Here is a 23005-nt window from a genome sequence, read left to right as displayed (position 1 = left end):
GTCACATGATGGAACAAGATGGAGGATAATGTGAGAAAAAGAATATGTATATTATATATATATAAAAAATACATATATATTTATGACTGGGTCACTTTGCTGTGCAGTAGAAAATTGACAACACTGTAAACCAGCTATAATGGAAAAAATCGTTTTAAAAAATAAAACTCATAAAAAAATAAATCTGCAGTTTTAAAAAATCACTCTTCTAATTATAATTACTGGTAGTAGGGTAACACCTTAGAGGCATTTGGCTAAGACTAATTTATTAACTATTTCAAGGGATGTTAATCTTTTTCTTTTTTCTTTTTTTTTTTTTCTTTTTGCTTTTTAGAGCCGAACCTGCAGCATTTGGAGGTTCCCAGGCTAGGGGTCAAATTGGAGGTGCAGCTGCCAGCCTATACCACAGCCAGAGCAACGCGAGATCTGAGCTGCATCTGTGACCTGCACCACAGTTCATGGCAATGCCAGATCCTTAACCCACTGAGTGAGGCCAGGGATCGAACCCACAACCTCATGGTTCCTGCTTGGATTCCTTTCCACTGCACCATGATGGGAGCTCCTATGTTAATCTTTTTCTTTCTAGAATGTTCTTTTTTCATATCCATTTGAGTGGAATACTTATTACAACCCCAAAATCAAATATTTCATGACATCATTTGACGCATTTTTTAACTCAGTGAATTTTATTACATTTACAGTTGTACAGCGATCATCACAACCCAGTTTTATAGCATTTCCATCCCAAAACCCCAGATCATACATCCACCCCCCCCAACCTGTCTACTTTGGAAACCATAAGATTTTCAAAGTCTGATAGTTGGTATCTGTTCCTCAGAGAAGTTCATTGTATCCTTTTTTTTTTTAGATTCTACATATAAGTAATAGCATATGATGTTGGTGTCTCACTGTCTACCTGGACTTAGCATGATAATTTCTAGACCCATCCATGTCGCTGCAAATGCCTTTTTTTTTTTTTTTTTTTTTTTTTTTTGGTCTTTTTGCCTTTTCTTGAGCCACTCCCTCGGCATATGGAGGTTCCAGGCTAGGGGTCTAATCGGAGCTGTAGCCACCGGCCTGTTCCAGGGCCACAGCAATGTGGGATCCGAGCCACATCTGCGACCTACACCACAGCTCATGGCAACGCCGGATCCTTAACCCACTGAGCGAGGCCAGGGATCGAACCCGCAACCTCATGGTTCCTGGTTGGATTCGTTAACCACTGCGCCACTACAGGAACTCCCAAATGCCGTTATTTCTTTCTTTTTTATGACTAATACTCCATCAGGTATATGTACCACACCTTGTTTTGCTACTTCCTGGTTCTGTCAGTGGACATTTAGGTTGCTTCCATGTCTTGGGTATTGTATATAGTGGTACAGTGAACATTGGAGTACGTGTGTCTTTTCGAATCACAGGTTTCTCTGGATAGATGCCCAGGAGAGGGATTGTTGGATCAAATGGTAATTCTTTTTTTCTTTTTTTTGAGGAATCTCCATACCATTTTCCACAGTGGTTGCACCATATACATTCCCACTAACAGTGTAATAGGGTTCCCTTCTCTGCACACCCTCTCCAGCATTTATTGTTTGTTCACTTTTTGATGATGGCCATTCTGGCTGGTGTAAGGTGGTACCTCATAGTAGTTTCAGTTTGCATTTCTCTAATAATGAGTGATGTCACACATCGTTCGTGTGTTTTTTGGCCATCTGTCTGTCATCTTTGGAGAGTTGTCTGTTTAGATCTTTTGCCTTTTTTTTTTTTTTTTGTCTTTTTGCCATTTCTTGGGCCACTCTCGTGGCATGTGGAGGTTCCCAGGCTAGGGGTCTAATTGGAGCTGTAGCCACCAGCCTACACCAGAGCCACAGCAACGCGGGATCCAAGCCACGTCTGTGACCTACACCACAGCTCACGGCAACACCGGATCCTTAACCCACTGAGCAAGGCCAGGGATCAAACCCGCAACCTCATGGTTCCTAGTCAGATTCGTTAACCACTGAGCCACAATGGGAACTCCCTGCCCATTTTTTTGATGGGGTTGTTTGGTTTTTTTGGTATTGAACTGCAGGAGGCATTTAAAAATTTTGGAGATTAATCCCTTGTCAGTCGCTTCATTTGCAAATATCTTCTCTCATTCTTTGGGTTGTCTTTTTGTTTCGTTTAGGGTTTCCTTTGTTGTGCAGAAACTTTTAAGTTTAATTAGTTCCCATTTGTTTATTTATTTATTTTTTTATCGTCATTACTCTAGGAGGTGGATCTGAGAAGATATTACTATATTTTATGTCAGAGAGTGTTCAGCCTATGTTCTCCTCTAAGAGTTTTATAGTATTCGGTTTTGTATTTAGGTCTTTAATCCATTTCGAGTTTATTTTTGTGTATGTTGTTAGGAAGTATTCTAATTTCATTCTTCTACATGTGGCTGTCCAGTTTTTCCAGCACCACTTATTGAAGGAACTTTCTTTTCGCCATTGTATATTCTTGCCTCCTTTGTCATAAACTAGTTGATTGTAGGTGTGTGGGTTAATTTTGAGCTTTATATCCTGTTCCACTGATCTGTAGTTCTGTTTTTGTGCCAGGACTATATGGTTTTGATGATTGTAGCTCTGCAGTATAGTCTGAAGCCAGGGAGCCTGATTTCTTCCTTCTCTTTGACCCAAATGGCTTCATGGGTTTTTTGGGTTTTTTTTTTAATCCTATAAACTGTTTCACATGAAATTTGACCCCTTCTAGGGAAAAACAGACATTTTGTAGCCAATAGGTCCTAATGAACTAAATACATCATTGGTTATTACACTACATGCAAAGAGATTACAAAAAAATTTTTTTGTCTTCAGGGCCTCACCCGCGGCATATGGAGGTTCCCAGGCTAGGGGTCCAATCAGAGCTACACCAGCAACGCCAGATCCGAGCCATGTCTGTGACCTACACCACAGCTCATGGCAACGCCAGATCCTTAACCCACTGAGCAAGGCCAGGGATCGAACCCACAACATCATAGTTCCTAGTCAGATTCGTTTCTGATGAGCCATGATGGGAACTCCAGAAATTACAATCTTTGAAAAGCACTTCAGGTTTTTAAAGCAGAAATATTAACAGATGAGTATGAATTGGCAAATTACGGCCAGTAAAAGTTAGAAAGAAGTAAAGCAACTTTACATAAGCAGTTAATAGCCCAGTTAAAACTCCTAAGAACACACAGAGGCTTATGCAGATTTTAATTTCTGTAAGCATTTGGCAACAGCACAGTCAATAGAGGAGAATTCATCGGATTGGACGGAAGGCTCCTCTCTTTTATTCGGTCTCCCCTACGCACTTGATCTGCGCCTCGTTTGTTGGGCTTTAGTAGGTGTCTGTTCAGTTCCTCTGAGTCTGTAGAACTGCGTGCTTTAACCTGTATTTTCCCATCATGGAGTTGCTTCTTCCTTAGATTTTAAACGTAGAGATTAAACCAGGTCTGTTAACATGCTGCAGTTTAAGAGATTTACTAGTTCTTTTTACCGTCGAGTCGTAGTCATAGGTATGAGAACAATCCTACATTCATGAAAAGAATTCATTTTCTGGAGTTCCCATCGTGGCTGAGTGGTTAACGAACCTTCCTAGTACCCATGAGGACCTGGGTTTGATCCCTGGCCTCACTCAGTGGGTTAAGGATCCAGTGTTGCCATGAGCTGTGGTGTAGTCACAGATGCAGCTCGGATCCTGCATTGCTGTGGCTGCGGTGTAGGCTGGCTGCTACAGCTCCAATTCAGCCCTTAGCGTGGGAGCCTCCATGTACTGCAGGTGCAGCTAAGGAGGCAGAAGACCAAAAAAAAAAAGAAAGAAAGAAAATTTCATTTTTTTCCTTTCTTAGGGCCACACCTGCGTCCTGTGGATGTATGCGCGGAATATCTTTCCATTTCTTTGAATCCTCTTTAATTTCCTTGATTAGTGTTTTATAGTTCTCAGCATGTAAGTCCTTCACCTCCTTGGTCAGGTTTATTTCCAGGTATTTGTTTTTTTGGGGGTGCAATTTTAAAAGGTATTGTATTTTTGTATTCCGTTTCTAATATTTCATTGTTGGTATACAGAAATTTGACTGATTTCTGAATGTTAATCTTCTATCCTGCTACTTTGCTGAATGTGTTGATCCGTTGGAGTCGTTTTTGGGTTGAATTCTTAGTTTTCTTTTTGCTCTGTTAATGAGCTTCGTCTCCTCTTGCTGTTCTCTGCAGTCTGGCTTCATCATTGAACCTTCCATGATTACGGTCTACTGTAATGAAATTTGACTTGCTGACATTTGAGGCCTCTCAAACAAAGGTAAGTCTTTTCCACTTCCCTCAAACAGTTCTTCTTGGGCACAGTGTTGTCTCAGAATAGCTGTAATTAGCATCCCATTTTCTGGGTATAAGAATGTCTCATAGGAGTTCCCATTGTGGCTCAGTGGGTTAAGAACCCGACATAATCTCCGTGAGGATACAGGTTCGATCCCTGGCCTTGTTCAGAGGGTTAAGGATTCATTTGCCTCAGGCGTGGCCATAAAAGGGGTGAGGAGAAAGAAAGTGTATCTTGTACAGTCCATAAGGACATGAGAAGGGACATGTGAGCTCTTGAGAACCAGCTAGTGAGGCTTTGTTCAGCCCAACATAGCCATTTGCTGGAGGGAGGTGAAGCCAGCGTTGTCCGGTAGAACTTCCGTAATGGTGGAAATGTCCTCTAGTTTATATTTGCACAGTAGCCACTAGCTAGCTACACATGGCTACTGAGCACTTGAAATGTGGCTGGTGTGGCTGAGGAACTGATTTTTAATTAAAATATGTGACGAGAGAGCTTCCACTGTGGCTGAGGTGGAAACCGCGAGGTATCGGGTTTGATCCCTGGCCTCGCTCAGTGGGTTGAAGATTCGGCGTTGCTGCGAGCTGTGGTGTAGCTCACAGATGTGGCTCTCATCTGGCATTGCTGTGGCTGTGGTGTAGGCCGGCAGCTGTAGCTTCGATTGGACCTTTAGCCTGGACCTCTGTGTGCCGTGGGTATGGCCCTAAAAAGACAAAAGACAAAAATAAATAAATAAAATACGTGACTAGTGGCTACCGTATTTAGACACTGTAGTGAGATCCTGGAGCCACACTGGAGTGACATAATGTTAGGTGAGCAAATACAGGATACAAAAGTGTATGTAATTACTTAACACATTGAAATAATAATTTCTTTTTTTTTCTTTTTTAGGGCTGCACCTGCGGCATATGGAGATTCCCAGGCTGGGGGTTGAACCAGAGCTGCAGCTGCCAGCCTACACCACAGGCGCAGCAACGCGAGATCCTTAACCCACTGAGTGAGGCCAGGGATCAAACCCACATCCTTATGGATACTAGTCAGGTTTGTTACTGCTGAGCCACAACAGGACCTCCTGAAATATTAAAATTTTAAAAATGCTGTGCAAAGGAAGAACACTGATAATCACGCCAACATACTAACAGTGGATTTTATTAGGATGGAGAATTATGTGTGGTTGCCCTTCTGTTTTCATATTAGAAAACAGTTTTTTAAACTTTTGTAATAAAAGTATATATGATAAACTCGAGCAGAAAAGATCAGTGCTCTCAGACTTAAAGAAGGCTTCAGCAAGTGAATATATGGCTTGAGCAGAGCTGCCCAGATAGTTCCTCCCAAGAGCCGCATTTTACGTGTTGCCCAGAGAAGCCCGATTTATAACTGTTTTACTCTCTGGTGCTCTTTATAATCAGTTGTGCTGTAACAGAGGTAAACGTGGAGAACATTCCACAAATAATACGTATGTACTATGTCAGAAGATTATGCTTTTTGAAATAATTGTTATGAGTTGTGAGCAAACCTAAAAATATGTACAATAAGTTACAGAAAAAGAAGGGTAACACTTTAATATGTCTGCCATACGTCTGCTCTCATTGAGCACTAAAGAAACAGAACTCCAGATAGAGTCTAAGGCTCTAATAGCTGTTTAAGAACACTAATGGGAGCTGTAAGCTGAATTATTTTCAGTAGGTTTGGTGGTGTTACAAAGAGTTAAAAAGATGGCACTATATTTCTAAGAACATTGTTACGTAAGGGATGAGATTTTGGAAGATTAGTGAACTTCTTCAAAACTGCCCCTCAACTCCCCCCCTAAAAAAAAAAAAACTAACAAAACCCCTTCATTATTAAGTTATTCATTTGAAGATTGTGTGTTACCATGTTTTGTTTGGCTATTTATTGAAAAAGTACTTATGTGATGGCTTAAGTACCTAGATCTGTTTTCTCTTCTCATTAATGGACAGATCAGTCGGGACTAATTATATCACTCTGAAAACACGTAGACTAGTTAAAGAATAAAATGTTTGAAGTTCCTGTGGTGGCTCAGGGGGTTAAGAATCCAGCTGGTATCCATGAGGATGCTGGTTCTATCCCTGGCCGCGCTCAGAGGTTTAAGGATCTGGTGTTGCCACAAGCTGCAGCGTAGGTCGCAGATGCAACTCAGACCTGGTGTTGCCATGGTGCAGACTGGCAGCTATGGCTCTGATTCAACCCTAGCCCTAAAAAGAAAAAAAAATTAAAGCAAAACAACACACAGGAAGGATAGCAACGGGAATCTGTGGTATTTCTGTATTCATCCCCACTTGACCACCCTGAGTTCTTTGTGGTGATGCACTGGAATTTGTAGTCGAGTCCAAACTGTTTGGGCATGGCTAGAACGAGATTATTACACGTGAAGGTGATTTCATAGTTTGTTTTTTAAGGACAGCAAAGAAATTTAGTATTTTCTGTACTATAAAGCCTAATGTATTTTGCACAATTACTATTCATTATTCTCTTTTATAGATGAGGAAACAAAGACCCCCAAGAAGTTATGGGCACAAAAAACCCTATGTATTAGGGACTCCTAGGCTGCGGCCCTTTCCACTCATCCATCCTGCCTTCGTGAATTAAGGGAGACACATGCTTCCATGGGCATTTAATTAGCTATCAATTTTTGGTATCTTTAACAGAAACCATTTAAAAGTTAAAGTAAAAAAGACAAATTCTACAATAGGTGTATTTTTTTGGGACCATTGATTGATTGATTGTTTTCTTAGGGTGCACCCGTGGCATATGGAGGTTCCCAGGCTAGGGGTCGAATCGGAGCTGTAGTTGCCAGCCTCCGCCAGAGCCACAGCAACGCGGGATCTGAGCCACGTCTGTCACCTACACCACAGCTCACAGCAACGCCAGATCTTAACCCACTGAGTGAGGCCAGGGATCGAACCCACAACCTCATGGTTCCTAGTTGGATTCGTTAACCACTGAGCCATGACGGGAACTCCTTTGCCGGGTCTTTTAAATGATCATTTGTACAGCCCAGTCCTTAGGGTGATATGCATTAATTTTATCTGGGAGAAAGATGCTCAAGATGATTTGAAGATCCTTTTTTCTCAGCATCAACCTTTGGAGAGAAGGAGAGTTTGAGAAAACAGAACAAAAAAATCTGAGTATATAAGGTGGTTCTTTGTCTTTAAAAGTCTTAGAGAATTTACACTAAAATGCTGTTTCATTTCATACTGACTAAACCTTACATTCAGAATGAGTATGAAGGCAAATAGAGTTTGACGTTTGGGTATTTGCGCGCTGTGCTCTTGAACTTGCCAGGTAGATGTTAAATGGGCTTTTGTATGTGCTTGTCCCATCCCTCCATCGTTCCTGAAAAAAGTTTAAGTGAAATAATTTTCAGTTCAGAACTAGAAAAAAGAGGCTCGCTCTCAGTCAAATGTTCGCTCCTCTACGGAAGGCTGAGAGGAGGGAGCTCAGTTATGAGCCAGTGCTTTCTACCTGCGTCTTCTGCTAACAGTTTAGGCTCACAGTAAGGACGAGGGACACTGCCGAGCTCCAGGGACATTTAGGCCTGTCATCACAGTGCAGCAGGAGGCCAGCTTGGGGGGCTGGCTGTCGCAGACCCCGTGATCCGTGTCCACACCAGGTGCTGCCAGATGACGGCAAAGTCGTCCGAAGCTCCTCAACTTAGAGCCTTCCTCGCTTCTCCTCAGCCCTCTGAGTCTCTTCTGTAGCGAGGGTGAAAGCACATGACAGTCGCTGATGGCTCTAGGAATAGGGCCAGTTTCGAGATTATATGGAGGTAGCTAGCGAATGAGTTGTAGCAAGAGTTCTGTTAGGGTAATGAATGATGCAAGTGAAGGTTTTAACTGGCTCTGGTGAGGTCTTGGGGTTTTAGTGTGTTTTGCTTTACTTTGCATTTGTACGCCAATTCTTTTCTTACCTACTTCTCTTGGCTAAATCTTTTTTTTTTTTTTTTGTCTTTTTACTATTTCTTTGGGCCGCTCCCGCGGCATATGGAGGTTCCCAGGCTAGGGGTCGAATCGGAGCTGTAGCCGCCAGGCTACACCAGAGCCACAGCAACACTGGATCCGAGCCGCGTCTGCAACCTACACCACAGCTCACGGCAACGCCAGATCCTTAACCCACTGAGCAAGGGCAGGGACTGAACCCGCAACCTCATGGTTCCTAGTCGGATTCGTTAACCACTGCGCCACGACGGGAACTCCTCTCTTGGCTAAATCTTTAAGCCAACAGAAAGAATCCCATGGCTGGGTTGTAAAGTCAACATAGTAGAGGTTTTCTAGATGCCTGTTATTAATTTACACTTTAATTCCATGTGGTCATAAACTATATATATATTTTTTTCTTTTTTTAGTGCCATACCTGTGGCATATGGAGGTTCCCAAGCTAGGGATCAAATTGGAGCTACAGCTGCCAGCCTATACCACAGCCACAGCAATGCCAGATCCAAGCCTGTCTGCGACCTACACCACAGCTCACAGCAACGCCAGATCCTTAATTCACTGAGTGAGGCCAGGGATCGAACCCGCAACCTCATGGTTCCTGGTTGGATTCGTTAACCACTGAGCCATGATGGGAACTCCAGAAACTATCTTATATGACTTGAGTCCTTTAAAATTTGTTGCAGCTTTTTCTATGGCCCCAAATACAGCCCATTCAGATGAGGTTGGTTGATGGTGTTGCTTAAGAGTCTGCTGTAGAGGTCCTTACTGATCTTCTCTCTTCTACTTCTTTCAGTGATTGAGAAATGCGTATTGAAGTCTCCTAGTGTGGTTGTAGATTTGTTTCTCTTTGCAGTTCTCTTAGGGGTTTTTTGTTTTTATTTGTTTTGTGGCCACACATGCAGCATATGGAAGTTCCTGGGCTAGGGATTGAATTGGAGCCGCAGCTGTAGGCCTCTGACATAGCCATGGTAACACTGGATCCAGCCTGCAGCTTGTGGCAAAAGGCTGGGTCCTTAACCCACTGATCGAGGCCAGGGATGGAACCTGAATCCTCACAGAGACAACGTTGGGTTCTTAACCTAGCAAACTGAGCCACAGCAGGAACTCCTCTGCTAGTCTTGATTCATGAATTTTGGACTCTGCTCTTAGGTGTGCAGTGCATAGGACTGTTGTGTCCTCTTGGGGAACGGACCCCTGTGTCGTTGCGAAGTGGTCTCCTTTATCTCTGTCAGTGTTCTGAAGTCACCTGTGTCAAATCTCAGTGTAGACACTCTCTCTTCATTGTTGGTGTATCTTTTTCCATCCTTTTACCTTGTTTGTGTCTTTACATTTAATGTAGAATAAAAAAATGGGTCTTGCTGTTTTAAAATCTAGCCTGACCATCTCTGCCTTTGTTTGTTTGGTCTTTTTAGGGCCGCACCTGTGGCACATGAAGTTCCCAGGCTAGAGGTCGAATCAGAGCTGCAGCTGCCAGCCTACACCACAGCCACAGCAATGCTGGATCCGAGCCATGTCTGCGACCTACACCACAGCTCATGGCAGCACCAGATTCTTAGCAATGCCAGGGACTGAACCCATGTCCTCATGGATGCTAGTCAGGTTCATTACTGCTTAGTCACAACAGGAACTCCATCTTCTTAAAAAAAATTTTTTTTTATTTATTTTTTCTGCTGTACGGCATGGGGACCAAGTTACACTTACATGTATACATTTTTTTCCCACCCTTTGTTCTGTTGTGATATAAGTATCTAGACATAGTTCTCAATGCTACTCAGCAGGATTAAATTTTTTTTAATTAAAGTACAGTCGATTTGCAATGTTCTGTCAGTTTCTGCTGTATAACAAAGCAGACTCAGTCATACATATTACATTCTTTTCTTTATATTATCTTCTGTCATGTTCTGTTGCAAGTGGTTGGGTATGGTTCCCTGTACTATCCATCACGACCTCATGGCTTATCCATTCTACATGTAGTAGTTTGCATCTAGTAACCCCAAACTTGTAGTCCACCCCACTCCCTCCCCCTCCCCCTTGGGAACCACAGGCCTCTTCTCCATGATTTCTGCATATTTCTTGTGCTTAGAGTTCAGTGAACTTCTTTGGATTTGTGTATTTTAGTTTTCATCAGTTTGGGGAAAACTTTGGCTGTTGTTTCTTCAATTTTTTTTTCTTTCTCCTCTCTCTCTTCTAATTACATGTATGTTAGATTTCTTTTAAGTTACCGCGTAACTAGCTGAAGCTCTGTTAATTCTTTAAAAATTCTCTTTCTCTCCATATTTCATTTTGTGTTGTTTAAGATTCAGTAGTCTTTTCTTTTCAAATGTCTCATCTGCCATTAGTCCCATCCTGTATTTTTTAATCTCAGAATTGCAGTTTTTTTCCTTTTTAGGGCCACACCTATGGCACATGGAAGTGCCCAGGCTAGGGGTCAAATTGGAGCTGCCAGGGATTAAACCTGCATCTTCACACTCTGTCAGGTTCTTAGCCCACTGAGCCACAACAGGAACTCCTGTGGTTTTCATCTTTAGATATTTAATTTGTATATATTTTATGTCTTCCATTCTCTACTTGTCAGACATACAGAATGTAGTCATAATAACTTTTATCTTCTTAAGTGGTGGATATTTTTGTATTCCTGTCAATTTCTTGAGCTTTGTTCTGGAACCATAGTGAAAATAGTTGGAAACTCTTGGGTTCTTTTGCGTCTTGCTTTGGGTTTTTTTGTTGCTGTTTTACTTTGTCTTTTTTGGTTTTTTTGTTTTTTTCTTTTTGCCATTTCTTGGGCCACTCCGCGGCACATGGAGGTTTCCAGGCTAGCGGTTGAACCAGAGCCATAGCCACTGGCCTACACCAGAGCCACAGCAACGTGGGATCCCAGCCGCATCTGCAACCTACATCACAGCTCACAGCAATGCCGGATCCTTAACCCACTGAGCAAGGCCAGGGATCAAACCTGCAACCTCATGGTTCCTAGTCAGATTCGTTAACCACTGAGCCACGACGAGAACTCCGTGGTTTGGTTTTTGGTTGGTTTGTCTTTTTAGGTCTACACCCTGGGCATATGGAAGTGCCCAGGCTAGGGGTCGAATCAGAGCGGTAGCTGCTGGCCTACATCACAGCCACAGCAACGTGGGATCCAAGTCACAACTTGACCTACACCACAGCAGCACCAGATCCTTAACCCAGTGAGTGAGGCCAGGGATCAAACCCACATTGTCATGGATGCTAGTCCATTTCGTTACAGCTGGGCCACGCCGGGAACTCCTGTGTCTTGCTTTTACGTTTTGTTAGGCAGGACCAGAGCAGTGTTTAGGGTTAATTATTCCCCCTTACTCAGTTGAGACTCTCCTGAACACTCTGCCTGGTGGTACTGAATCGTAGGGCTTTCCAGTCTGGCTAAGAGACAGGTACCATCCCCAGCCGAGCTGAACCTCACCCCTGTCTCCTCCTTCCTTCATGTTCTTTGTGCACTGAGGCATGCCCAAGTGCCCAGGCCCAGGATGGACCCCACAGCACCGCGGTAACCAGAGCCATGGCGGTAGCACCACCACCAGATCCATAACTCACTGGGCTAGTAGGACGCCTCCTCCTTTCCCTCTGGTGACCCTTTCCTGTGCGTGGCTGGTCCTCACACGCCCTGCTTAACTCAGCTGAAGGCTGAGCAGCCGTGCTGTGTACATGCGTGGTGTCCTCCAGGCCGCTCTCTCCTCTCGGGTGCTCTTTCTTATAAACCCCAGCTGCCTCGGGTTCTCTCCCGGCCTCTACCACAGCCACAGCAGGGGATCTGAGTCACGTCTCACAGCAACGCCGGATCCTTAACACGCTGAGCGAGGCCAGGGATTGAACCGGCAACCTCTTGGTTCCTAGTCGGATTCGTTAACCACTGCACCATGACAGGAACCCCCCTTATTTCTGTTACACTTTTTTTTTTTTTTTTCCTATTTATGACTCACCTGCAGCATATGGACATTCCTGGGCTAGGGGCTGAATTGGAGCTGTAGCTGTGGCCTACACCACAGCCACAGCAGTGCCAATCCAAGCTGAATCTTCGACCTATGCTGCAGCTTGTGGCAATGCCGGGTCCTTAACCCACTGAACGAGGCCAGGGATAGAACCCACATCCTCATGGATAGTAGTCGGGTTCTTAACGCACTGAGCCACAACAGGAACTCCTGTTATACTTTATTTTATTTTTAATTTTTTTTAATTAAAAAAAATTTTTTTGTCTTTTTGCCATTTTCTTGGGCCACTCCTGCGGCATATGGAGGTTCCCAGGCTAGGGGTCGAATCGGAGCTGTAGCCGCCGGCCTACGCCAGAGCCACAGCAGCGCGGGATCCAAGCCACATCTGTGACCTACACCACAGCTCACGGCAACTCCGGATCCTTAACCCACTGAGTGAGGCCAGGGATCGAACCCTCAACTTCATGGTTCCTAGTCAGATTTGTTAACCACTGAGCCACAACAGGAACTCCAGGAACTCCTGTTATACGTTAAAATGAAGTAGTGATTTGTTACCAGATAAATTCTTTCAGCATAACAGATAAAATTTTATTAGTCCAGTCTCTTGAGATACAGCAAGATATCATCAGTATGGTTGGGCACAGCACAAAAAAATATAAATTGCTGAGTTTTGCTTAATTTTAAATGACATTAAGCTTTTAAAAGTTAAAAATGTTACTTAGCTGAAAATGTCAAAGATTACAGGGGAAAAAATTGTGTCCTAAGATACCAAAGGTATTTCATTAATAAAAAGAAACTGTTTGGATTTTTCCCAAAGATCAATAATTCATATCTATACATAACGCATGGTTTTTTTCCCTCTTATGTTTGTAGGTTCTGCCGGAGACTTAGCTTTGGCCTCCATGTGAAACTAAAATAGAAAGTCACATCTGCACATGTCTCTATGCGGATGCTGCTTCGTCGGTCATGCCTGAAGCGGGGAATTCGGTTCTCAGTGGCTGACTGCCAGCAAAAATAGATGCTCATTCTAGATGTCAAGCATCTCTCCTTTCTACCGGAGTGAAAATCCCCTCCAGCTACCAACCGAACATCACTGCAGAAGATGCTTCGTGTTTTGAGGATGTGGGCAACCTAAATCCATGCGCCCTCTCGGTGCCGCTGTGGACGGTTCGCCATCTGAAAGCTCCCCAAGCTCTTACCCAGGCCCTGTATCTGTGTCTGAAATGTCTCTGCTTCATGCTTTGGGTCCAGTGCAGACCTGGCTGGGACAAGAGCTAGAGAAGTGTGGCATCGATGCCATGATTTATACTCGCTACGTCCTCAGTCTCCTGCTGCATGACAGCTACGACTACGACCTGCAGGAACAGGTACGGACATACTTCATATGTCTTGTGAGAGTTCGCCACTGTGTCTGCACGTCTTCAGTCTTCTTCAGAGAGCGCCGCTCGTTCTAGAATAAAGCCGGAGCGGGCTGTGGTCCCCAAACGCAGACGGTCACTGAGTGTAAGGGAGCCGCGCCGCCCAGCACGCTCTGGGTTCAGTCACCTCTGAGCCGTTCTTGGTGTCGGGCACAGTCCGGCCCGACTCCGGGCGGAGCGCGTGGTGGGCGGCAGCTGTCTGCTGGCCCGCCGCCTTTGCTCGGCCCTGTCCCGGGCTGTTGGTTTCTGCTCCTCAGGAAAATTACACAGTGTGACTAGACATCTTAGTCGTCGTGTCTGTCACACTTCTTAACGTGCCAGAGTCAGTATTTCCTTTTACCTGTAAGAAAGCGATAAACTGCTTATTAATCCGTGTTTGTTTCAAATCAGCAGACCAACGATTTCGGCCGGCATGCATTTTACGTGACTTGGGTGCTGAGGTTCAAGGGACGAGAGCACCCACATCTCGGGTCTTGGGGAAAAGCTCCGCTGTCCTCTCGCGCTCCAGGAGGAGCCGCGGAAAGTGAGGCTTTGCCGGAGGGGCCCGAGGCATCTCAGAACCGGTGGGCTCGGGGGACCTCTGCGTATGCATTTCACACAAAAGGGAGTATTTTGTGGGCAGATTTTGTTGTCGTTTTCTACTATTGTTAGTGGCACAGAAGGCAGGACAAAGTTTCCTTGACAGAAGAGACTGGTTTTGCGCTTCGAAACCGCAGCGAGGCCTCGGAGTCCTGTCAACCCAGGGCCTTCACGGCTCTCGCTCCACCTGTCACGCGGGAGTCGCGCAGGTGTTTTTCACTGCCCGCCTTTCTCGTCATTTCTCCCGGGACATGACCACGTGTTCCTGCTTCCAGGTGGCCCGCCGCCCTGGCTGGTGAGAATTGGGTCGGGTCGAGTCTGAGGTGGTTGACTGAGAACCTGATCATCAGGAAATGTGTAGGTGTCAATATTTTGTATGATTCCCTTACCAAAGCTCTATCATTTTCCATCATCTTTCCAGTAAATGTAAATACACTTCTTCAGGGGCCAGTAAAATGTTACATCTACAAAAATGGAAGGACTGTTTTTTTCTTTTTCTTTTCAGAAATGAGGAAGATATTTCTCAAAAATCATGTACTTCACTTGTAAGCATTATCTCACAGGAAGTGAGTACTTGTAGTCGGGTTGTGACAAGACTTCTCATTTCTTAAAGGTAGACGTTAACACGGTCAGACTGTAGCATTTAATTCCATCGGCACCTGTAAATGTGTCAGCACAAAGTGTCTGTGTGCTCGGTGCTATAAGACACTGAAAAGGGGACAAAACAGAGGCCTCTTATTAAGGTCATAGTTGAACATTCTCTGATGAGACTTGTTTGTGAATTCCTCTAGTTTCTTTATTAGCCGTAGGGTGGGATAAGGGGTCTTGGCAGCTGTGAGTGCCCGGCTGGGTTTGAGCCTCCCTCCAAAGTTCTTTTAGGACACAGGACAGATAAAGGTTAATGAAAACAGACCATGTCTGGGGTTTCAAGGAGAAGCCACAGGAAAATAAAAGGTCCCTAAAATTCTTCCCACTGAGCCCAGGGTAGCAGAGTGCCAAGTCCCATTCTTTGTTTGTTTTTTGGCTTTTGTCTTTTTACAGCCACACCCATAGCACATGGAGGTTCCCAGGCTAGGGCTCTAATTGGAGCTGTACCTGCCGGCCTACGCCACAGCCACAGCAACTCGGGATCCAAGCCAAGTCTGCAGTCTATACCACAGCTCCGGCAACGCCAGATCCTTAACCCACTGAGCAAGGCCAGGGATCAAAGCCACAACCTCATGGTTCCTAGTCTGATTCGAGTCTGCTACGCCATGACGGGAACTCCCCAAGTCCCATTCTGATGGGGAAAGTCAAATTGAAAATGATAACTATAAAATAACAACTGTTTGGAATCCTGAAAAGAAAGAAAAAAAAAGAAAATGAGAACTATTTTCGTAGGAGGTGACCTGAGGGTCACTTAGCCCTATATGCCTTTTCCTTGACTCGAGGAGGAGGGTATGCTCTTTGCACCCTCCAAGTAGTCAGGGCAAGGTGCCCAGGGAAGGGCCTGAGCTGACCTTCTGCGGTTCAGACTCCAGCTGACACTCGTGCTCCCTGGCCTCCTGTAGGTGGGCAGCGTGCCGCCTTTCCTGATCCCGGGGCAGACGTGGGGTGGCCTCGCCCCTCAGTTGGAGGCCCAGCGCTTCCACATTTGGCTGTTTGTTTACTTGCTGCTCTGTCCTTGAATTAGTCTATCCTTGACTTGAAATGGCTAGGGTTTTTGGGTTTTTTTTGTCTTTTGCCTTTTCCAGGGCCGCTCCCACGGCACATGGAGGTTCCCAGGCTAGGGGTCCAATCGGAGCTGTAGCTGCAGGCCTATGCCACAGCAACGCGGGATCTGAGCCGCGTCCGATACCTACACCACAGCTCACGGCTACACCGGATCCTTAACCCACTGAGCAAGGCCAGGGATCGAACCTGAAACCTCATGGTTCCTAGTCAGATTCGTTAATCACTGCGCCACGATGGGAACTCCGAAAATGGCTAGTTTTAAGGCATTGCTTCGTCTGTCAGCCTTATTTGCCATGTTGGATTTATGGCTTTTCACAGTTTTGGTTAAAAGAAACACACAAAGAGCTCTTGAATTCTAAGGGACAGATTTTGTACTCTGCTCTCAGCTGCCCCGGGTGATTAGGTAGGAAGTAGAGCTGATCAGTCAGACCCTGGTCTTGGCTGAGGTTGAATCACAAGCAGAGTTTGTGTGATTCTCTGACTTGGGCCGCCTTGGAAATACAGATATGACATCAGCTGATTACTACTTGGTTCTGGAGAACAACTGCTTTCCAGAGTATGTAGATCCTATAGTCGGATCACAGTAATTTTATTTCCACAAGTTCTTTTTTTTTTTTCCTTTTCTTTTTGGTCACGATTACCATACTCTGGTAAATGTATGCTCAGATAAATCAAGAATTCACTGTATGTCATTCTTTTATTTTTATTTTTTGCCTTTTAGTTTTCTTCTTTGCGTCACAGCAGGTGGCACATGATGTCAGTCTGTTTCATTCAGGCGATGCTGACTTTGGTGCAGATGGTGGCCACCAGGTTTCTGCACCTTAAAGCCATATACTTCTGTGTGTAGGTATCGGGTGACCTGGGCAGAGAGACTTTAAGTTTGCCACCCATAGGCAACTCCCACCTGGATCAGTTATTACTTTGATGATTGTAAAATAGAGGTTTTTCTAACTCAGTTATCGCCTGTGCATTTTGTAGCTGACATTCTGTAGAAGTGCCTTCATCTATTTAAAATTATTATGCCTAGCGTTCCCGTTGTGGCACAGCGGAAACAAATCCGACTAGTATCTATGAGGATGTGGGTTCAGTCCCTGGCCTCGATCAGTGTGGTGGGGATCCGGCGTTGTTCTGAGCTGTGATGTAGGTCATAGACGCAGCTCAGATTCAACCCCTAGCCTGGGAACTTCCATATGCCGAGGGTGCAGCCCTTAAAAAAAAAAAAAAGTGAAATTAGTATCTCTGTTGTGCAGAAAACACCACTGTAGGCCAGGTGCAGTGCTGGCCATTTCCTGCCACATCTTCCTGCCACTGTTTTCCCAGTTTTTACTTACCTGGAAGTGTATGTTCAGATAGGTTAGGTGGACCTGCCTATGGCCGTGTGGTTAGTGATGAGTCAGGATTTTAACTCATGCCTATCAGAGCCAAATCCTGTGCCCGTTTTTTTGTTTTTGTTTTTGTTTTTTGTCTTTTTGCCTTTTCTGGGGCCGCTCCTGCAGCATATGGAGGTTCCCAGGCTAAGGGTCGAATCGGAGCTGTAGCCACCAGCCTATGCCAGAGCCACAGCAACTCGGGATCTGAGCTGCATCTGCAACTTACACCACAGCTCACGGCAATGCCGGATCCTCAACCCACTGAGCAAGGGCAGGGACCGAACCCGCAACCTCATGGTTCCTAGTCGGATTCGTTAACCACTGCGCCACAATGGGAACTCCGTGTGCCCATTTTTTATATCGGAGTTTTATTTTGGTTGGCTCTCATATATAACAAGTGTTGAACAAATAAGATAAAAATGCTCTACTGTATAAAGCAAGCTGTAGAAACTATGTGGAATTGGTTAACTGTTTTTTTAATGCAGTGTGCGTTTTAGAGGCGGGGAAAGATTTGTCTTCTCAGCTCACACTTGAACTACGAGTTGAGTCCCTATAGGGCAGGAGGGAGCAGCAGACACAGCAGTGCTCTGCCGGGAGACCCAGTGCCTTCATAACTCTCAACGTAGATTTGTGCTATGTTATTTCAAAATATTTCGTAGTCTTATTAAACATGGCTAAAAAAATTAAAATGACTAAAAGGGGAGCTGTAGTAAAACTGTAATTTAAGGGTGAGAGCTAACTTTTCTTACTTCGAGGTTGATGGTCAAACAGCAAGTTCCCCATCATCTGTCACGAGTAGAATTATTTTAGGAAGATGGAACTACCTTTACTATGTCATTCTTATATAATCCAGAACACTCTTGGGTTTTTTCCTTTATAACCAGTTACATTAAAACCACCACCCAAGGGTTTATTGAAACATTTCTTGGAGTTCCTGGTGGTGCAGTGGCTTAAGGATCGGGTATTGTCCCTGCAGCGGCTCGGCTTGCTCTTGTGGCCTAGGTTCCATCCCTGGCCCGGTAACTTCTGCATGCCTCAAGTGTGGCCCAAGAAACCCCCAAAACATTTCTTATATCTTTATATTTTAATGTTCTCAGCATCATGAAGTCTTTGTTTATTAGGCTAGAGTCTGCCATTATGACAGAAAATCCAGTCGGGTCTGGCTCAGCAGAAGTAGTGATGAAAGCAGGCCCGTGTTCGGTGTGCGCCGTGTGTGAGCCACGAGTGGGAGCATTCACCTCCAGAGCTCTCGGGGCCACCCTCCCGGCCCCGCTCCTGGGTGGTGGCACCTGGAGACAGTGGCCGAGTGACTTGCTCAGCACAGCTAGTAAACTTCAGAGCGTTACTTGGTTTTGAAACTTGAAAGGCCCTGGGATAGGGCTCGCCTCGGTGGCAGCCTGACGGGCCTCCCAAGAGTCAGTGCGTCATCGTGAAGCTTGGCTTCTGTGTGACTTGAGCGTGTTTGCATGTCCTTAACTGCCATGCGTGTATCTGCTTTGGTGACGTGTCTGCTGAGGTCTGTAGCCTATTTTTCAGTCAGGTTGTTTGTTTTCCTGTTACTGAGTTTTAAGAGTTTTTTGTGTATTTTGCCTCACAGTCCTTTATCACACGCTGTCTTTTGTGGCTTGTCCTCTAATCTTCTTGACATTGCTTTTCACAGAGCAGTTTTTATTTTAATGAAATTTAGCTTTTACCCATTTTTCTTCTCTTGGATTATCCACCAGTTATTTTCTTCTTCTTCTGCTGCTGCTTCTCCTGATTCTTCTTCTTTTTATGGCTGTGCATCTGGCATATGGAAGTTTCCAGGCCAGAGGTCAGATCAGAGTTCCCGCTGCTGGCCTACGCCACAGCCACAGCAACTCGGAATCCGAGCCGAGCCGCGTCTGTGACCTACGCCACAGCTCATGGCAGTGCAAGATCTTTAACCCACTGAGTGAGCCCAGGGATTGAACCCACATCCTCATTGATACTAGTCAGGTTCATAACCTGCGAGCCACCACGGGAACTCCCCCGCCAGTTGCTTTTTAACAGGAGGAATTCACTTGTTTGCTTGTTCAGTTTGGTGTTAATTTTGCTGGTCTTAGCCTCAGTTTGTCTTTGAGCACCGTGTTTAAAAAGAACCTTTCCATTCTCACTCCCCTTTCCTACTTTATTTTTCTTGGAAACACTTGTAACTAGCTGGGATAGTATGATTATTTGCTATATTTATATTTATTTGTACATCTCCTCTCCTGGAATACACAATTCATGAAGTTAGGGACTTTGTCATATTTTCTGCTTTATTCCCAGCCCTTAAAACAATTTTCGGGACCTAGACGATGCTCCTGTTTTTACAGAAGAAATGAGTAGATGTGTGCTTCTTTCTCAGGTGGGTGGCTTGTGTGTGCAGGGCAGCAGGATGCAGATACTGGCCCTCCACACTGGGCCTGCCCCCAGAGAAGTCCCAGCATTTCTTCTCTCATCATCCCCCCACCCCATTTTTTATAGTGGTGAAATACTCATAACATAAAATGTACCATCTTTCCCATTTCTAAGGGTGCAGGTCAGTGGTATTAAATATATCCGGTATGTCTCTCTGCTGTCACCACCATTCATCTCCAGAACTCTTTTCATCCTGTGAAATGGAAATGTTATAATTCCCCTTTGCCTCTAGCCCCTGGCAACCACTACTGTACTTTCTGTTGCTATGATTTTGACTGCTCCTAAGTATCTCATATCAGTGGAATCACACTTTCTGTGGCTGGCCAGATCCGAGCCTCATCTGCGCCCTACGCCGTAGCTCATGGCAATACTGGATCCTTAACCCACTGAGCGAGGCCAGGGGTGGAACCTGCGTCCTCATGGATGCTAGTCAGATTTGTTGCCACTGTGCCACAACGGGAACTCCATGGATTTCCTTCGTTTTTAAGACTGACTCAGGAGTTCTCGTCATGGCACAGGGGTTAACGAATCCGACTAGGAACCATGAAGTTGCGGTCGATCCCTGGCCTTGCTCAGTGGGTTGAGGATCCAGTATTGCCATGAGTGTGGTGTAGGTTGCAGATGCAGCTCAGATCCTGTGTTGCTGTGGCTCTGGCGTAGGCCAGTGGCTACAGATCCAATTCGACCCCTAGCCTGGGAATCTCCATATGCCACGGGAGTGGCTCAAGAAAAGGAAAAAAGACCAAAAAAAAAAAAAAAGGACTGACTCATATTCCATCCCATGGATGTGCCACACTTTGCTCAGCCACCCATCAGTGGGCACACGGGTCTCGTCCACGTTTTAGCTGGTGTGAACTGTTGCCTTGACCATGGTGGGCAGTCATCTCTCGAGAACCTGGTTTCAGCTTTGAGCGGTAGGTATAGACCCAGAGGGGAATCACGGGATCTGTGGTAACTTGTGTTCAGTGTCTTGAGGGACTGATACTGGCTGCACCGCGTTCCAGCCCAGCCCGTGCACAGGGTGCCCTCGGCCCAGAGCCTCACCAGCACTTGTTAGTTCCTGTTCTTGGTTTTGCTTTGTTTTGTTTTAATGGCGCCATCCTGATTGGTGTGAGGGTAGCTTGTTACAATTTTCATTTGCATTTTCTCTGATGATTGATGATGCTGAGCCTCTTTTCTTGTGTGTATTGGCCATTTGCATATATTCTTTGGACACTTTCAGACCCTTTTCCCATTTTTGAATCTGATATTTGTTTTGTTGTTTCCGAGTTTTAGAATTTCTCTCCAGGTTTGGAAATTAACCTCTTATCAGATACATAATTTGCAAATATCTCCTCGCATTCCGGGGGGTTGCCTTTTCACTCTGTTTATGGTGTCTTTCAGTGCCCCAGATTTATAATTTTTTATGAAGCTGAGTTTGTCTTTTTTTTTCTTTTGTTACTCGTGCCTTTGGTGTTGTAATACAGAAGTCATTGCCAAATCCACTGCCAGGAGGCTGTGCCCTTTGTTTCTTCCAAGAGTTTTGCAGTTTTAGCTTTTATGTATAGGTCTTTTGACTTAAGTTTTAGGAACGGTGTGTGGTAAGAGTCCCTCACTCTTGTGCATGTGGATATGTAGTTTTTTCAGCCCCACTTGTTGAAAAGACTGTCCTTTCCTCATGCAGTGGTCTTGACACCTTTGTGGAAAATCATTTGAGCACTTAATACGATGGTCTATTACTGGGCTGTCTCTTCTAGTCCTTGATGTGTCTGTCTTTGTGTCTGCCAGCACCACGCTGTTTTGATGACTGTAGCTTTGTGGCAGTTTCTTTTACATCCTCTGTTTAAATCTCGCCTCAGGCCCTATCATCTAGATGATTGCCTTTTCTGTTTTTTTGTTTTTGCCCGCAGGTTAAATAAGAAGTAATTCCAGTATTGATGGCCGTTTGAGAGTGCTCATGTTTGTATTCAGCAACGCTTGTTTGTTCTTTCAGCCACCCGGAAGCATGCCCTGCAGGTTGTCACTGTTAGTGTAGCATTTGCAGAGCTTTCCTTTCTACGTTCCTGTCATGAACAGCAACAGTTACAAAATCTGACCCATCCTGAGTTCCTCCAGTGTTTGCATATACTTGGTTTTTTGGGATGTGTTTTTTTTGGTCTTTTTTCAGGGCCGCACCCACGGCGTATGGCGGTTCCAGGCTAGGGGTCCTGTCAGAGCTGTAGCTGCCGGCCTACGCCAGGGCCGCAGCAACAAGGGGTCCGAGCCGCGTCTGCGACCTACACCGCAGCTCACAGCAATGCCAGATCCTTAACCCACTGAACGAGTTAAGGGGATCGAACCTGCATCCTCACGGATGCCAGTCAGGTTCATTAACTGCCTAGCCATGACAGGAACTCCAGTACTGCATATACTTGTATTTCAGTGATCATTCACTCAGTGGACAGTAATTTAAATTAACTTTACACGTAAGGAGAGTGAAAATAAAATTTAGAGTGGGAGTTAGTACCAGCAGTGCGTACACGGATTCACATGCACACACTCCCGCAGACCCGTCATAAAAGGGGTGGGGTTTTTGGTGAAATCTTTCCATAGAATTGAGAAAATGTTTTGAGTACAGCTCCTGCATTTAATGCACATTTCTGGTTTTTTCCTCACCCATGTCCATGACCTTCTGGACACTGGCAGGCACCAGGAGCCAGGGGATGCCTCGGGAAGGTCCCTCGGAGTCAGCTGCCAGGTCAGGGGTCTGTGAAGTGCTCTGGCTGTGCACAGCCTGGGGCACTGCAGGGGTACGTGGCAGCAGGAAGGCCAGGAGATGACCGTCGAACAGCCTTGAAGGAAGAAGAAAAGAAGGGCCCGTTCCCGGTCACAGCACCAGGAAGGGGCCTGACATGGTGAGGCCAGAGGAGTGCCGTGAGGGGTGGGAGGAATCCGACTGAGGACGGCGAGCCGGAAGCCGGCTCCGAGGGACCTGAGATGCTCTGCTAGGGGATTTGTATTTTAGTCCTGGAGGCGAAAAGACCCAGGGCTGTATTTAGCGCGCAGCACCCAACGGCACGCGTGGTGGTGGGTAAGCTGCTTGGGCAGCTGAAGGCAGGGAGGCCAATGCTGAGGCCTTGGCTGCAAACCGAGCAGGAGAAAAATGGAGGCGCTTAGCCTGAAATCACTTACGCTCGTTCGGTTGGTGCTACTCATGTTTTAGCGGCAATTTCCAGTTGAGGCCATTCCTCAAATTCTGGCCATATCTTTCTTTCATTCACAAGTGACTAAAAATTTGGCATAAATTGGCTTAAAGGGGA

At 45.3% G+C, this 23005-nt stretch overlaps 1 protein-coding gene across 1 annotated transcript in view; it reads left to right on the top strand.

Moving 5' to 3' along the window:
- The window catches only part of KIAA0232 (KIAA0232 ortholog), an 88367-nt gene that overhangs the window by 25702 nt on the left and 39660 nt on the right, over positions 1-23005 (top strand). Inside the window, 2 exon segments of the mRNA XM_021100968.1 lie at positions 4212-4296; positions 13100-13593. Coding sequence (XP_020956627.1) covers positions 13366-13593 — 228 coding nt within the window. The 5' untranslated portion in view covers positions 4212-4296; positions 13100-13365.

This window comes from Sus scrofa, chromosome 8 (genome assembly GCF_000003025.6).
Source record: "Sus scrofa isolate TJ Tabasco breed Duroc chromosome 8, Sscrofa11.1, whole genome shotgun sequence".
NCBI lineage: Eukaryota > Metazoa > Chordata > Mammalia > Artiodactyla > Suidae > Sus > Sus scrofa.
Note: the sequence above shows the minus strand (reverse complement) of the source record. Positions and strands in the feature narration are given on the sequence as shown.